At 34.9% G+C, this 13,911-nt stretch overlaps 1 protein-coding gene across 1 annotated transcript in view; it reads right to left on the bottom strand.

Annotated features, from left to right (window-relative positions):
• The window catches only part of Ptpn13 (protein tyrosine phosphatase non-receptor type 13), a 190,216-nt gene that overhangs the window by 77,980 nt on the left and 98,325 nt on the right, over positions 1-13,911 (bottom strand). Inside the window, exons 8-9 of the mRNA XM_026413769.2 lie at positions 7,567-7,662; positions 6,171-6,264 (exon numbers count right to left, since the gene is read on the bottom strand). Coding sequence (XP_026269554.2) covers positions 6,171-6,264; positions 7,567-7,662 — 190 coding nt within the window. The remainder of the gene's footprint in view (positions 1-6,170; positions 6,265-7,566; positions 7,663-13,911) is intronic.

Here is a 13,911-nt window from a genome sequence, read left to right as displayed (position 1 = left end):
CCAACTCCCATCAGCCTCTTGGGAAAGGAGATGTCCCGAAGACCGAGTTAATAATCAGTCATGCCCTATTTAATGAAATCTCCAAAAAGCCCCTCAGTAATTCTAGCAAATTATCAAACCTGAGAAGGCAGCTGTGGAAATCCCAGATTTACAGCTGGTCAGTTAGAAGTAGAGAAAGCCCAGGGGGCTGTGAGCTGAGCCTTTAACTTGTGGGATCTTATGCCAACACCAAGGACATAGTGTTGAGGTTGAATTAAACTGTAAGACACTCAGCTAGTGTCTGCAGAGTGGGAGAACTGGTTGCTGAGTGAAGAAAAACCCACATACTTGGTGTCAGAAATATTCTGTGGGTAGAAACAGATTATAGCAGACAGGAACATTCAGTTGTAATTTAATGCATTGCTATAATGCTGTCTTATTGGGTTAGATCTATGTCTTCCACCTCTTCTCTGAAAAGTCCAGCATACTCTGAAGACTGCCTCCCCTGTAGTTCCCCTGTTTAATTCTTATAGGTCTAAAAAAAAATTGAGACTTTGAAGTGGAAAGACAGTCTCCTGAATTCTTATTTCAGCTTCCATACCTTTGTTGACTCTTCCTCCAATGGTGCCAGCTCCCCCCAGGTGCATATTGTGGAATCATAACATCCACTACTCTGCTGTCTAGATATTTATTGCGTTATTAGCTATTCCCCCTTATTAATCAAAGACTGAAGTGCCTGACTCAGTCTTTGTTTCTCAATCACTAGTCCTATCATTATTCTTGGTGGTGATAAATAGATTTAGAAGTATTCCGACATTCTGGCCTCTTTCCCATCTCAGCTGGCAACCTACTCCTATGGTCATGTTGGCTATTAAAAATAAACATGCCACCTCCAAGGTTTCCTATGTCTTGTGTCCCATGATGTTTGTAGTACAGCCCATCTAATAACCTTCTTCAAATAACTCATGGACTCTAATCAATAATTTTAACTCACTAATCATACCACTTTCTTTTATCTCTTTTAAAGGCTATTACCTTTCTCTTCCTTTTATGTTCAACGTTAAAAAATCACTCATTGGCATACAACCTCAATACTCATGTAACTGCACCACCAAGTTGACTGATCTCTTGTGCCCTGATCATACCTTGATGACTCATTTTCTTACAGAGTTTTTTATATCTTGTTTTGCCTCTTTTTTTCCAAAGCTCCAATATTCTCTTCTTCCTCTCTCAACTGATGACTTTTCCTCACTTTTATTTGAAATAAAAATCAGTGAGAGTGTTCTACGTGGATGTTAATATTTACACCTTAAACTAACATTTCTAAAACCAAATTCTTGATACTTTTCTCCTACATCTATCCATTTTTCAATCATTTACTAATCACTTGGGACGTAACTTGGCACCATTCGTGTTTTTTCTTTCTTATATATTCCATATCTAATTCAGCAGCAAATCCTGAAGTCAGAAGCTGGAAAATATCCATATCTGACTTTTCATCATCACTAACAACCAAATCTGTATTATATTCATCTCAAATAGATATAAATGTCTCTGGACAGGTCATTTACTCCTACAGCCTATTCTACAGAGTAATCCCTTTATACTGTAAATTAGATCATGGCCCTTCATATTTTTAATCAATGGCTTCCTATTATACTTGGAGCAACAGCTAAAGTACTCAATTTAGCTTCTGTAGCCTGATCTGAGCAGGGTCATGAGTCCTTGGTTACCCTCCTTGGTTACAATGTCCTTCATGTACTCTGTTGTACTCACACTGCCCTTTTTGCTATTCCTTTAATTTGTAATACATATCCCATATCTTAGCGCCTCTGTACTTGCTATTCCTTTTGTCATGAACATTCTTCCTGCTAGTATCTGCACGGATCACTTCTGTACTTCAGCTTTCTCTTCAGCCACCCCTTAAGAGAGATGTTCTCTGATCATACCATTTATGCAAAATATAGGGAATAATATATTCCCTATTCCATTTGTCTACTTTATGTTTCTTCAAAGTAACTATTACTAAATGACAGCGATTTATGACTTTTATGGTTTATTGGTTATCTCTCACCTCTGAAACATCTCTCTGAAGGAGTTTTTCCGTGTTGTTTACAACTTCAGCACCTAAAACAATCTAGTGTGTGGTGAGTGCTGGATAATTATTGCTGAGTGAATGACTGAGTATAATCCTATGGTTCACACAAACTTGGGGGCCAAAAATAATAATAAAAACTGGAATTCATATATTTTAATTCAAACATGGTATTTGTATAAAAATATTGGCTTCTCAAATTATTTTATTCCAGAGCTACTCACAGTTAGTAAAAATGATTATCATTTTATCTCTTCCAACAGAATATCTGGTAGAAGTTTTCATAAGGACTGAAATATTTGAGATATGAAAAACAAAAACAAAACAAACAACCCCCAAAAATCGAGAAAATCAGTTTCAGTGTAGAATGAATGACTAGGTTATTTGAAATCAGGATAAAAGTTACCTCAACAAGTAAATAGGCACAGAGCAGTGGGAATGTTCTACATATAAATTGTACTTCAAACGTTAACACATAAAAAGGCTTAGAGATGTTCTTTGGAAACAGCTTTAAATATCTTTTTGGGTCACTGAAAGACACTTTTGATAACTGAAATCCAAAATTTTCTCATTCTGCGGCATCTGACTCATAATTTCCTGCTAATCTCCCCCCACACCCCCAACTCCTTGATAGAAGCCAATAACACTGTCTGAATCTGTTTTGCCATTTCTTTCTAGCTAAAGGGAATGGAATTTTTTTAAAAAGGGAAACATGCAACTCATATAAATACAGTACTGTTTGTAGATCTTACAGATATGTGACCTCAAGAACAAAATAGGAGCTCCCGCTTGTGCACCAGCATGTTGAGGATATTTATCAGAACCTTTGTACACATTCAGTAAATTATGCACTTGCATAAGAAATTTAGACAGCATTTTAGTTAATGGTGTACATTTTGGGGCAGGAAAAGTATGAAATTAGTTCAAAGAAGTAGAGTTCAGCAACTGGCACAAAACAACACACATATACACACAACCCCAAATCCACTTGCCTTGGAGATAGTTTTCTTTTACCTAGAGCTCAATCTAACTCAGATGCTATGAACACCCTATGGGTTTTCCCCATAAGTCAGGAAACAAAAGAGAGCTTATCTTTAAAACATGAAACTGACAAGCTAAGGTAGCCTTAATGTTAAGGTTTTCTTAAATAAAGTCTGGAAATGGTCAAAACTAAGATTCTTTTATAACCTTGACACTTCTGAGGTTCTTTATTAAGAAAAATAAAATACAAAAGGATTTAATTTTGTTTTGAAGGGATATATCTTTGACAAATGAAAAGCAAATCATGAACACATAATTTTCAATAATTTTTCCAGTTATCATCTCTATTCCTCCTTCTTACAATCTAGCTAAAAGGGCCATAATACTATTTATAAGTTTTCTCCAAGTCAGAAATAGAAAAAAGTAGATTCTTAAAAAAAAAAAAATCATTTCTCAACACTGAGCTTTGTGCAATTCAGTGTAGACTTTTTTTTTGTTTTAGGTGGATACAGTATCTTTATTTTATTTTTATGTGGTGCTGAGGATTGAACCCAGTGCCTCATGCATGCCAGGCAAGTGCCACATCCCCAGCTCCTCAGTATAGACATTTTAATGTCTGTTCATCCCCAAATGCTTTTGTTTCATTAAGAAAATGTGTAATATCAGTTGGGCATGGTGGCACACACCTTAAATACAGCCTCTTAGGAGAATGGTGCAGGAGAATCCCAAGTTCAAAGTTAAGCTAGACAACTTGGTGAGGTCCTATCTCAAAATAAAAGGGCTTAGGATGTAGATCAGTGGCAGATCATTTGCCTACCATGCATGGTTTCAATTCTCAGTGCCACCAAAAAAATAGATAAATAAATAAAAAGGGTGGGGGTAGAAGAATATCAAGATATCAAGTACAAATCTTTGTTTCCTACCTCTTAGTTCAAAAATCATCAAAATGAGTTTAACACAACAGGAATATAAAAATGCTATTATCCAAGCATAATATTGCTTTAGGTAAATACTTATGAGAGCTTTTCTCAAAGGAAATAAGACTCAGAGGGGGGCGGGTACGAGAGATTTAATTCAGAGGTGCTTTATCACCAGACTACATTGCCAGCCTTTTAAATTTTTTTATTTTGAGACAGGGTCTCACTAAGTTGTTTTGGGCCTTGCTACTTTGCTACACCTGGCCTTGTATGTGCCATTGCAACGAACTATTATAGGCTATTATTTTTAAAAAAGGTACACAAAACAAAATAAAAATAAATTAATAAGTACTGGTACATAATTAAGGGATAATTTAGTGCAGTGAATTTAATTACTTAAACTAAAAACTGTGGATTACCTGGTTTTTTATTGCTTCTTTTTTAATTTGTTCTAATTAGTTAATTACATGACAGTAGGTATATTGCTTCTTTTTTTAAAAAAAGAATTATTCATTTTAATTAGTTCTACAGGATAGTAGAATGCATTTATGCACTTTAATATGTCATACATAGATGGGATATGATTTCTCATTTTTCTGAGTGTACATGTTGTAGAGTCACATTAGTCATGCAGTCACATACATAAAGTAATAATGTCTGTTTCATTCTACTATCCTTCTTTCCCCTCTCCTCCCTTCGCTTCCCTCTACCTAATCTAAGGTAATTCCATTCTTCTCTAGTGTCACTTTCCCACCCCCTTATTGTGAATTAGCATCCACATATTAGAGAAAACATTCAGCCTTTGGTTTTTTGGGATTAGTTTATTTTTAATCACATGGCAAGGGTTACCTTGTCTACTATTAGTTTATACCTGTGAATCTATTTTGGAGAATTAAGGAGTTAAAGGGCAAATTTTTGTTAATTTCCAAATGATTCTCTTATATTTGGTAGCATTGGAGCCTAAAAGGATTTTTATACTTTAAGAGTAAATTATGTCCAGGTATAGTGGTGCAAGCCTGTGATCCCAGTGGTTTGGGAGACTGAGGCAGGAGGACCATAAATTCAAAGCCTGCCTCAGCAACCTAGTGAGGCCCTAAGCAACTTGGCAAGACCTGCCTCAAAATAAAAATTAAAAAGGGCTGGGGATGTGGCTCAGTGGTTAAGAGACCCTGGGTTCATTCTCTGGTAACACACACACACACACACACACACACACACACACCAAAAAAAGGAGTAAATTCTGAAGCAACTTCTAGATCTCTAATATCATATTACAAATTTGAAATAAATTCCATTAACAACATCTTTTCTTTCTGTAAGGGATCTGCATACACATGACAGTGATATATAGCAACATATTCACTACTGGCTTGATATCTTTCAGTTCAAAGAAAGCAAATTAATACATAGTTATAATACAAACATCTTAAGACTAGCACAAATAATACTAATACCCTGTAAGAAATTCACCAAGTTATTTCAGCATGAAAATGAACTCCAAACAGCCTAAATCAGGCTTAAAAAATACAACCTATTTTAAGCCAGTGGATAATTAACTTTTTATATAATAGTTTACTTAATAGTACTCTACTCATTATTCATTCAACTAATTCTCACTGAAAGCCTACTGGTGGAGCCTATTCCAACCTTCCAAAAGAAGTATATTCTTTTAGAAATGAAGATTTATTATCTTCTTACAGATTTTTGTTTTTTTCAATGCTGAGGGTTAAAACCAGGGGTGCTTGAACACTAAGCTGTATTTTTAGCCCTTTTACTTATATTTTGAGAGAGGGTCTCATCAAGTTGACCAGGCTGGCACTGGATTTGTGATACTCCTGCCTCAGCCTTCTGAGTAGATGGGATTTCAGGCACCTGGTACCAAATCAGCACTTCTCACAGATTTTTAATGCTGTACCTTGACTTTCTTTACTGTTTTGTATTCATATAGATAACTTAAAAAAATTAAAAACTGTAACCGATGAGTGCCAATCCTGATTCTAAAAGAGTCCGATGCCCTGTCTTTCACAGAATTAGATGAATTCCTGAGAAATTAGAGAGAAGGGAAACTAAGGGAAAGGAAGAACAAAGAAAAATGAATCAAAATAAAGGTAAATAAAAAATTTTAAAACAAGACAATAATAAAAATATCTGTTACTGGAAATGTATTATTACTCAATTTTTCCCCCTCCCCAGCATACCTTGGTCTCTGTGACTGGCCTTGAATTGGGGTTTCATCTACTCCTGGGAGACCACTGCTGGATTCAAACCTCTTTGAAGCTTCACTTCTTCTCACTAATTGTGAGTAAAAAATGATAAATAATAATATAATAATGGCTTAGGTGATAAAAATGTAAAAGTAAACTTATCTAATACTCAGGCATTAAGCAGACATAATGATAATTTGTATAAACCTGTCTCCAATTATATATTTGTGTACTTGGCATCTCTGGAATTGAGCCTTTGGTTGTTTACTCCTTTGTATGCACCTAACAGAATTATGCATAGCACTCTAAAAACTGCCTGTTGATGATGCTTATATAGCACTTGCTCAAGATTTACATGTTCATTTGATTCTCACAACAAAACCTATGAGATATATACTATCATAGTTCTAAAGGAATTAAAACAAAAACATTAGAAAACAAATTTGTGAGTAATACCACAGAAATTTTTTTTTAAAAAGTTTAATCTTGTAGGATTAGCACATGTATATATTCCACCTACATTTACATCAGAAGCACTTCATATTTTGAAGTCACAGATTCATTCATTTGTGGTAAAAAGTATAGGCTTCTCTCACCACCCTCCAAATGAAATATACAAAAAGGTTTTAATGTGAATTTATTTTTTAACTAAAAAATAAATATTTAAAAAATGACTCTTAAAATACAACAATAAGAAAATAACCCAATTTAAAAATGGGCAACAGACTTAAACAGACATGCTATTAATGAAGAAGTGAAAATGGCCAATAAGAATATGAGAAAATGCTATGCATAGTATTTCATTATGAAATTACAAATTAATATATCAATGTGACATACCACTACACACCTACCTGAATGGCTAAAATCCAAAATACTAAAGATACCAAATGCTGGGAAGGATGTAGAGCAACAGGAACTTTTATATAAAATTTGTCATCACATTAATGACATAGGACTAAGCTCTTCTGGCATGTCTTGTTAAATGAGCTCCCCTCTGTGTGATGAAAATGAATGCACTATTTTTGATATTAAAATGAGTAAATGGGGGCTGGGGATGTGGCTCAACTGGTAGCGCGCTCGCCTCGCGTGCGTGCGGCCCGGGTTCGATCCTCAGCACCACATACCAACAAAGATGTTGTGTCCGCCGAGAACTAAAAAATATATATTAAAAATAAAATTCTCTCTCTCTCTCTCTCTCTCTCTCTCTCTCTCTCTCTCCCTCTCCCTCTCCCTCTCTCCTCTCTCTCTCTCTCTTTAAAAAAAAAAATGAGTAAATGGCAGAATTTTACAATTTTTAATTTTTGACAACTTTTATTTCAAAATTACCAAAAAAGATTCATAACTGTGGTTTCTTAAAAATATTTTGCTTGTTTCAGATAACTCTTACCTTGCCTGAAATCTGAATCAGAGGAAATAATAGATGGACTTTCACTGGAGGTATTAAAAATGTCACTGTGGTAAGTTTTATATCTTCGCGCTGGTTCTAAAAGAATTAAAACAAAAACATTAGAAAGCAAATTTGTGAGCAATACCGCAGAAATTTTAAAAAATAAGTTTAATCTTATGGGACTAGCACATGGATATAGCCTGCTTCAAATTTACCAATGGCAGGAGAGCATTCAAACATTGAGGTTCTAATTTTGAGATGGTTTGGCATACTGGTTAAGAGCATGGACTACAGAGCCAGACTGCCTGGGTTTAAAACGTTGGAGAGTAATTTAATCTCCCAGTGACTCTCCCCTTCCCCCCACAAATAAGGTATACCATGATAGTATACATCTCATAGGTTTTGTTGTGAGAATCGAATGAACATCCAAGAAATCTCGAGCAAGTGCTATATAAGCATCATCAACAGGCAGTTCTTAATTCTGTTATATATGCATAATTCTGTTAGGTGCTTACAAAGGACTAAAAACCCAAAGACTCAATCCCAGAGAAGCCAAGTACACAAATATGTCATTGGAGACAGATATTTCATTCCACTAGAAGCACTAAGGCTAGGGGTACTGCATAGATTTTGTAGATTATGTCCTGTATAAAGAGGTAGGGCTCAGGGGCAAGTGTGAACGAAAACCTAAATCCTTCCTTGTAAACACCCATCCCTTCTTCTTCATCTCCACCATCTCTACGATTGAGCACTATTTATCTCATGTCTGGATTATTGTATGACTCCCAAATTCCCTTTTTGCAGTCTTGCTCCTCTCATGATAATTCACATTACAGAGAATGAACTTTCCAGAACTGAAAATCTGAGCACACCACTATCTCTTAAACTCCTTCAAACTAGAGTCCTTTATACTCAGCTAAGCAATTTAGCTGGGTATAAAGGCTTTCATAACCTGCTCCCCACCTACATTTATAGCAAGACGTTCTTCATATTTTGAAGTCACAGATTCATTTGTGGTAAAAAGTAGACTTCTTTCACCACCCTCCAAGTCACATATACAAAAAGTTTTTAATGTGAACTTAAAAGCTAGATTCAGGTAAAAGCCTCATTACCATCCACTTACTCAAAGTCTGCACTCATGTCACAGAATGTGCAGATAACCAAAAGTATAAATAAACTTTCAGATTCCTTCTTAGAAGACATTGCTCTATTAGAAGTTCATTTCCCTTCTTCACCTTTTACCTAAGGCCTTCTCTTTTTCCTTTGAGAAGCCTCACCTTCTCTTGAAAAGCCTTGATTAGACACGGTTTCTCTTACTTCCATATTACCTTATACTTAACTAATTAAAACTGCACCACTATCTAGTAGTTCTCTGTCTACTTGTTTGCTTCCCTTACCTAAATTATAAGCTCTCTGACAAAAAGGATTTTGTCTGTTTTAGATGAACCACTAGTATCTACCATGTTCCTTCCTGGTGCATGGCAAGCACAAAATATTTTCTGAGCAGATACTTGAAGGTCATAGAAGGTCAAAGGACTAGACAGTGAGAAGTTGAGAAAATGAGTATATTCTTTCAAGTTTGAGGGTTTGGAAAAGGAAAGGCAAAAACACAAAAAGTTATTGGAGTCTTCTTGGCACAGTGGGATGTTTGTGCATGTTTTCAAGCAATGGAAAATAATTTTGTTGGGTGAGGGAGTCTGAAGTTACAAATGGTAGCAGGAATAAAAGTGTTAAAGGAAAACAGGAGATGAAAAAAAAGAGCACACCTGGGATGGTTAGTTTGGCAAGAAGGAGAAAACTTCTTCTTCTTGAAGAAATAGTGGACAAGGGGAAAAACAGAGGAAATCCCCAGATACTCATATCAGAAAATTGCCTGGTAATAAAAATTGAATCACTTCCTGGGAGCGTGATTTGCTCAAAGCTTGAAAAGAATAAAGAAATGATGTTGTGAAGAATGGGAAAAGGGTCAGAAAAAAACACATGAAATCTTTCATATGGCCCTAAGAATTTAGGTAGACCAGAATGCATCAATTTCAGTGGAACCGGTCAGAATTGTTCTGTGGCTTTTTCTTGGTGTTGTAGAAAATAGCCCATGGGAAATACCTAGAACCGAGGACATAGGAAGTATGGCAGCAGGTAACCAAGTTAGGCAAGGGATTCTTTTTTGGGTAGTCTACAAACTTGACCACAGGACTTCACACAATGAATTATTTCTTATGCTAGAAGGTGTTTATGAACAGTGTTAAAAGAAAAATGAATTAATGTACAAATGAAATGGCCAAAAGACACCACAGGAACCAGGCTTGTGGAACTAGGATGGAGATGATGGGCTGGGAGAACTGAGAAGTCCTATTGAGACAAGAACAGGAGTCTTGCTAAGACAGAGCTTTAAAGAAATGGGAGGAGAAGGATGGATGACTGGCCGTGGACTTGAAGGAAAGGGGAAATTGTACATCTTCCCTACAATGTTTCCCTAGAGGACTAGACATAATGAAGCAAGCTGTTACTTAGTCCAGCTCTGTGTATAATGAACATGAATATCAAGCAATATCATCATTAATGGAAAGAGTCTTAGAATTGAAAATCAAGGTATTTACCACTACTTTTTTCCTAAATGATTACATTCTACCACAGAGTAGATTCATGGTAAAATAAGTCATTTTTCAAATCCTATGGTTCAATATGAATGTGACTTGAAAGAATTGTGGAGGGCAGAACACAGCAATTTCATCTAATACCACCTTATATTTAATAGTGTAATATATTATATACAAGTTAATAGTTCCTTAGCAAAAACTGTTGTTTTCAAAGGGAACCAAAGTACGTTTGTTATATTGCTACAGAACCTCAATGCTACTGTTTTGTGGTACTTTTTCAAGGAAAAAAACAAACTTCTAACACAGAATTGCAATTTTAGGACAGTAAAACACAACAAGGTCAAGGAGAATACGTAAATTTAAAGAGGCAATGTTTTTAACCCTGTACAAAGGAAAATAGAAAGTCATAATAAGCCTATTCAATAGAGTCACTTAGATGTTACACCTTGCGATAACAATTTCACACTCCATATTAAACAATAAACAAATTTACTATTTTGTAACTATTTTGGCAAAGTGGGTGTGAGATCATAAATAATTTTTAATCTGATTTCCATTCTTTGGTGATAATTGTTCTTATATTGTTTAATGTGTCCATATTTTTTTTCTCTTACTAGTCTATGTTTTCTCTTTTTCTTCAGTTTGCCGACACTATTGGCAACTTTTTTCAATCTCTGGGTTCTTTCTGTAAGACAAATAAATATAACTTTGGTAAATTCCTCTTAAAATTTTAACGTAAATCATCTTCCCTGGATGAATATTAGTCTATAAGTGTTGTTCTCAGTATCACACTTTGGGGGAAGGAAGCATTACGTTATGAGGTTTTATAGGTTTACTCTCATACAGGACCAGCACTCTAAAACATAAAATAGAGGACTAGCTTTGCCTATTAGGGGTAAAAAGACTTTTTTCTTCTCTAATATTAGGGAAGGGTATCAGTATCTAGTAAGAATTTTTTTGTGAGTTTCTTGGAGTGTATCTTTTAAAATGTTGTTACCCATGTTCCTTTCATGTAATAATATGGCAGGTATAACTAGATTAAAATTTCCAGGCAATATTTATTACTCAGTCATGCTAATAAAAATGTTATAATTAGATTAAAATTCTAAGTCAAATTTTACTATTCAGTCATGCTTACAAAAAATATTATCCCAAGTAAGCATGGGGTTTCTGTTTTTAACTAAATAATAAATTTAACTTTTCCAGGAATTATTGTAAAATTATGTTTTACCAATACCATCTTGCACTGTCATATGTGGAGAATCACACTTCCTAGTCTTACAGACCATTTAGGCAGGAATATTTCTTGGCTCTGAGATGACCTACATATAAAGGCTTCTAGTAGGCACTAACCAGATAGGAGGGGTAGTGGTTTTCTTTCTCTGTTTTGGTCTGCAGAAGAAAAGTAATACTTAATTTTTAATGAAGTTTCTTAACGTTATTAGCAACTTTACTTTTTGGAGGATCCAGACATCTCAAATAAGTTTTCTGTCTATATTTGAATGTAAAATCCTAGCACTTCACATTTGATTTGGATCCCAGGAATGTGGTATAAACCAGGTGATTTTTAAAAGACTGATTATTATGAAAACTTCCAAATATACACAAAAACAAATAGTATAATAAATCTTCTTGTACCCATTTCCCGCTATCAACAAAACCTGGTGATGATTATTTTAGCTGAAAAGTGTTAGAGTATTTTTTCAAACCAAAAAGGTACATCTGCACACTTACAGAATATTAGAAAGCTTTCTGAATGGTAAATTTTAAAATTGTATGCAATGAATGTGCTAATAATATCCAAATATACATTATACAATATGCACATATGACTGCCTTCATTACAACATTATAACTATACTAGGAAATTTTTTTAGCTTTCAACACTTTTACCATTACAATTGCCTAACTAAATGTATTTGCCTTTTGTAGGATAAAATTAGCCTCAATTTCTAATTCACTGGCTTGCAAACTTGTGTGTTTGTGTGTGTTGATGGGAACTGAACTCAGGGCCTCGTGCATGCTTGGCAAACACTCTACCACTGAACTACATCCCCTGCCCTGGTTAGTTCATTTAGTACATTTGCAATGTAAAAATAATGACACTAGTGTCTGTTTGTCCTGATTGTTCCTCATTTCATTAGACAACTTCCTTCTTTTGCATGGGGCTACAGGGGATTGAACTCAGGGGCACTCAACCACTGAGCCACAACCCCAGCCCTTTTTCTTTTTTGTAATTTATTTAGAGACAACATTTTATCCTACTGAAAAACTAGCTTTTATTGTTAACATACAAATTAAGTTAATATGATAGTAGAGTCGACGAGAGTTTTGTTCAGAGGATAAGGTTATAATTAAAGGATCATAAAACATTTGTTAGTTTCCATACCTTATATTCTTATAAAAATAGTGTGTTCTTTTTTTAAAAAGGTGGGTTTTTTTTAAATTGTAAATGGACACAATACCTTTATTTTGTTTTATTTTTATGTGGTGCTGGGATCAAACCCAATGCCTCACACATGCTCAGCAAGCACTCTACCACTGAGCCACAACCTTGGCCCAAATTGTATGTTCTTAATTGTGATAAAAAAATACTAGAAATTAAAGGATATCTTTAATTTTCAGAGAAGTATACATCTATTTATAGTTATTTAAGAATTTTCTATCCAAACATTAATTCTTTAAGCTGTTCTTTAGTATTCTTTTCATTCTCTCATGACTATTCTACAAAATGCTTTTTATAGGAAATATATTCATGAATGTTTTATGCATTTATATGCTCACACAGTCCTGATTTGGCGCTTCTGAAGAGAAGAAATGGTAACATCTATCTTGGTTTATGCTTTGTCATAAGTTCTTGACAAATAAGAGTCACAATTTCCATTACCATATAACACACTTAGCCTTTGAACACTAAAATTGTGGCATGTGATAATGAGCAAAATGCTTGCTTTTTTTTTTGTGTATATTTGAGTGTGCTGGGGTTGGTTTGAAAGGGCCTTGGGCTAGCTAGGCAAGTGTTCTAGCAATGAGTTACATCTCCTGCCCTTTTATAAAATTTTGTTTTGAGACAGGGTCTTGCCAAGTTGTCCAGTCTGCCATTGAATTTGGGATCCTTCTACCCGAGCCTCCAGAGAAGCTGGGTGTGGGATGTATACCACCACATCCAGCTAAGAACACTATACTTTAAATGTTTGGGACATCAGGCTCCCATTATGAAGATCTGCATAATATTCAGGGCTTACACAGAGTTATTTCAATATACAATCTTCAGATTAAAATAAATACGAACCAGAACAAACTGTAATCTAAAAAACACCATTTACAAGTGACACATATTCAAGCTCAGACAAGTAATATGCAGAGTGCAACTCAGTCAATTGCAACAACAGGCATTAAAAAACCACTTTTAGCTTGTCATGACTCAAATGACAGATGTAGGTTTCAAAGACAAATGGGCTAAAATAACTATTTTAGTAGTTCAGAACTATAAAACACATTTAAAACCTCACATCTTTAAGAATATGGACCCTACTAAATAGAACACTTCAATTTTCAAACAAAGCAGAGAAATGTAAGTGATATCACCATGTATTCATATGTTGAATGTTCTCTCTGCTTCCTTTTCAGGGGACTGACTTTTGGAGAGTTGAGATTGCACCTTTTGTATGTTCTCCAGAGCCTATTATATTCTATATTAAGCATGTTGTAATCAATAGAATATATTCTCAAATTCCCTGAGAGCTAG

Source organism: Urocitellus parryii, chromosome 10, assembly GCF_045843805.1.
Source record: "Urocitellus parryii isolate mUroPar1 chromosome 10, mUroPar1.hap1, whole genome shotgun sequence".
Lineage (NCBI taxonomy): Eukaryota > Metazoa > Chordata > Mammalia > Rodentia > Sciuridae > Urocitellus > Urocitellus parryii.
This window is presented reverse-complemented; position numbering and strand designations above follow the sequence as displayed.